General features: G+C 35.0%; 1 protein-coding gene across 1 annotated transcript in view; it reads right to left on the reverse strand.

Moving 5' to 3' along the window:
• Positions 1–221: 221 nt before the first annotated feature.
• Positions 222–4,317, reverse strand: part of LOC136041309 (lipoamide acyltransferase component of branched-chain alpha-keto acid dehydrogenase complex, mitochondrial-like) — a 36,777-nt gene continuing 32,681 nt past the window's right edge. The window contains exon 7 of the mRNA XM_065725934.1: positions 222–512. Within this exon, the coding sequence (XP_065582006.1) occupies positions 336–512 (177 nt within the window). The 3' untranslated portion in view covers positions 222–335. The remainder of the gene's footprint in view (positions 513–4,317) is intronic.

A 4,317-nucleotide genomic window follows, 5' to 3' on the forward strand; every position in this document is an offset into this window, starting at 1 on the left:
AAACTTTAGATGGCGTGGATGGTTTTTTATCGACACTAGCGCCTGTTTCCACTCTTACAAGTTATCTATAATCTTTGGCTTGGTTGTTAATTACTATAAGTTAAATGAAATTTCAAAACGTATTCTTATAAAAAAAGAAAGAAGAATAAAAAAAGTATGAAATATAAAGACAAAACCTATTTTTTTTTAAACTTTAGAAGCAACAAGTAAACACCGTAAAGTAAACATATCAGATCTATTCATAAACTTCTAAACGTTCAATTCAATAAAGAAAAACAAAAAAGCTTTTTCTGTAGAAACTATCACTGGTTATAGACAACTCATTTATATTTCGATTACTTTAATTCTAACAATAAAAGAGGACCTTTAGATGATTTCTCTAGGTATGACTTCCATAGATTTGAAAAGCTCGCCATAGTGGCACCATCAATAACCCGACGATCTGCTGACCAGCAGACTTGCATGATGTGTGCCTTGACTACGTTCCCAGCGTTGTCAAATCTTGGAAGAACCTATAAGCAAAGATTACCTCAGGAAAGAATCAAATCTTAGGAGAATCAACAGTTAGCCTTATTCTAAATAACGGTTTAACAAAATATCTGATGACTAGATGAGTAGTACAGTGAAATAAATTAATTTTTTGGTCCGTTTTTTTACAAGGGAGTTCTTGCTTCCCATTTAACTGTTTCTCGTTCAAATAGTGCATAATGCACTAAAATCATTGTTGGTACAGTTTTTACAAGGGAGTTTATATTTCCAATGTAGCTAATCATGGTTTAAATAGTAGAGTGCACTAGATTCATTTTTTGGTACAGTTTTTACAAGGGAGTTTATATTTTCAATGTAGCTTTTAATGGTTTGAATAGTAAAGTTCACTAGATTCATTTTTTGGTACAGTTTTTACAATGGAGTCCAAGTCTTCGATTTCACCGTTTATGGTTTAAGTAGCGCACAGTGCGCTTAATCCATTTTTTTGGTTCAGTTTTTACAAAGATTCTGTATATTTAATTTGTACGTTTATGGTTTAAATAGTGCATAGTGCAAGCAATTCATTTTTGGTTCAACTTTTACAAGGGAGTGCCTATTTTTCACTTAGCCGTTTATGGTTTAAATAGTGCATAGTGCACAAAATTCATTTTTTGGTTCAATTTTTAAAAGAATTCTATAGTTTCCGTTTAGCTGTCTATGGTTTAAATTGTCCAATGTGCACTAAATTCATTTTTTTGGTTCAGTTTTGAAAGGATTCCACATATTCAATTTAGTCATTTATGGTTTAAATAGTGCAGAGTACAATCAATTTATTGGGTTAGTACGAGTTGAACCCTGTATGGCGTGGTGCCATAAAAAAAAGTGGGATTCGATTTTTAAGCAAGTGTTGACAGAAAAAGGTAAACCTGCCCCCTGGTAAACTGCGTAAGATATTAGCTTAAGCCTCATGACTCTTTGCTGAGACGCTTTCTTAAAAAAGTTTTCTTCACTTCCAAAAAAATTAACAAACTCTATGCTACATACTAGACAAATTGGGGGGGTACTGGGAGCATTACCCGAAGAAATTTAAGTCGACTTATACCTCCTACCCAACCTAGGAGTTATTGACCTGTTTGTACCTTAGCAGTATATGGTTAAAACAAATTCTCCGAATTTAGAATATATTCTTCTACCCCCTTTATATTTATAACTAGTTGTTGGGGTGGCGCGAAGCGCCACCCCAACACCTAGTTGGTGGGGGCACTTCGCGCCCCCCAAGCCCCCCCGCGCGCGTAAGTCGTTACACGCCATATTAGTTACGCGCCATTGTAGTTGTGCCCCTATGTCCCACCTGTGAATATAGATAGATAGATAGATAGATAGATAGATATATATATATATATATATATATATATATATATATATATAAATATATATATATATATATATATATATATATATATATATATATATATATATATATATATATATATATATATATATATATATATATATATATATATATATATATATATATACATATATATATATATATGTTTTTAACTACGTAAAACTTGCGAATATACAACATTCTTTGCTGTCCCATTGTCTGTGCATATAAATAGATTGTCAGGTTTACCGACTCTTGAACATGCAACACATAATGGTCCATGGGAAAACAATCCGTATTCAGATCTATACCTCATGATTCTAATGATTGCCCTTGAGCTTTGTTGATGGTGATTGCTAATCGACCATTCCCTGTGTCGCCATCGTCATTTATATATCCCCCTGTGCCCCCCGGCGTCCCCTTTGTAGTTGTTTCCCTGTGTCCCAGTCGTAATTTATATTCCCTGTGTCCCGGTCGTCATTTGTGTCCCGGTGTCCCAGTCTGTGATTTCTCTTTGAGTGTCCCGGGCGTCCTTTATATTCCTTGTGTCCCGGTGTCCTGGTCGTCATTTATATCCCCCTGTGCCCCCCAGCGTCCCCGTTGTAGTTGTGTCCCTGTGTCCCGGTCGTCATTTATATTCCCTGAGTCCCGGTCGTCATTTATATTCCCTGAGTCCCGGTCGTCATTTATATTCCCTGTGTCCCGGTCGTCATTTGTATCCCGGTGTCCCGGTCTGTATATACATTCGTTTTTTTAGTTTTGTTTTTCTCCTTTATTTTTCATTTTTTTTCCTTTTTTTTTCTTTTTTAATTTTTTTAGTTTTTTAGCTTTTTTAGTTTTTTTATTAGTTTTTTTTTTCTTTTTAGTTTTTTTGTAGTTTTTACCTTTTTTTTAGTTTTTTTAGTTTTTTTTTAACTTATGTCCTGGTCGTCATTTATACTCCCTGTGTCCCGGTGCTTTGTTGATGGTGATTGTTAATCGAACATTCCTTTTGGCCCGGTCGCTTTCTCTTTGAGTGTCGTCATTTATATTCCCTATGTGCCGGTGTCCCGGTCGTCATTTGTCTCCCGATGTCCCGGTCTGTGATTTCGTCAGTTGAAAACATGACGTCAGTCGACACACAAACATGACGTCACCCGACAGACAGACCCACACACACACAGACAACTTATTTTTATATATATAGATATAGATATATATAATCATATTATATTATGCCCCTTTACATTATATATTATATTATATGAGAGATATTCTTCTACTCTTTTCCTGTTCTATATTCACCTGGAGGGTCACGGAGAATCAAAAATTTTGACCTAAAAATCAAACAGGATGAAGCAAACGCAACAGAAATTTAGATATTGGCTGAGTTGACAGATACTGATCAGGTACATGCGAAGAATTATTTTTTTCAAAAGGGGGACAAAAAAGAAATTTATTTAATAATTTTGAATAAGCGGTGCCGAGAAACACATGAAAATTTAAAATTTCACTGGGACCCAATGCCCCCAAACCTGTGCGTACGTCCTTGACATAGATTAAACAAAGAAGTTTTTTAACTAAAAATAAAGTTGAAAAAAACTTGTTTTATTTATTTAATTTCTCATTGGTTTTTTAAATAATGCAGGAGAATCCAGTATCCCCTTCATGGAAATTCTCTTCCTCCATGGAAAGATCCACTCACGTAAACCCTTCCCCACCACCGGAAAAAATCCCTCCTCAAAACGTCTGTATGCTTCCCAATAACCAATACTATATGTAAACAATGGGCAAAGTTCATAACTTGCAGCCCTTCCTCCGGGGACTGTTGGGTATTAGGTCTATTTCAAAGACATATTTATTAGACTTTTTGATTATGTTGAAAAAAATGGATATATTGAAATATTGATTCGATGACTTTGGGAAGAAATGAGCGTGAGGGGGGGGGGCTTAGTTACCCTCCACTTTTTGGTCACTTAACAGGGCACTAGAACGTTTAATTTCCGTTAGAATAAGCCCTCTCATGACATTCTACGACCACTGGATCAATACAATCACCCCTGAAAAAAAAAGTAAAAATAGATAAACAAATAAACATGCATCCATGATCTTCTTCTGACAAAAAATACAAATGCAGATAGGAGCTTGAAACTTCTACAATAGGGTTCTCTGATACGCTGAATCTGATGGTGTGACTTTCATTAAGATTCTATGACTTTTAGTGGACGTTTCTCCCTTTTTTCTAAAATAAGGCACATTTTCTCAGGCTCGTAACTTTTGATGGGCAAGACTAAAATTGATGAAACTTATTTATTTAAAATCAGCGTAAAAATCTGACTCATTTGATGTATATATTGGTATCAACAAACCGTTTTTTAGAGTTTCGGTTACTATTGAGTGGGCTCGTTCCTTACAAAAGTTCGTTACCACGAACTGTTTGATGCCTAATATTTCAGAGCCTGATTTTAGCTGAATTGACA

This window comes from Artemia franciscana, unplaced genomic scaffold (assembly GCF_032884065.1).
Source record: "Artemia franciscana unplaced genomic scaffold, ASM3288406v1 PGA_scaffold_135, whole genome shotgun sequence".
Classification (NCBI taxonomy): Eukaryota; Metazoa; Arthropoda; class Branchiopoda; order Anostraca; family Artemiidae; genus Artemia; species Artemia franciscana.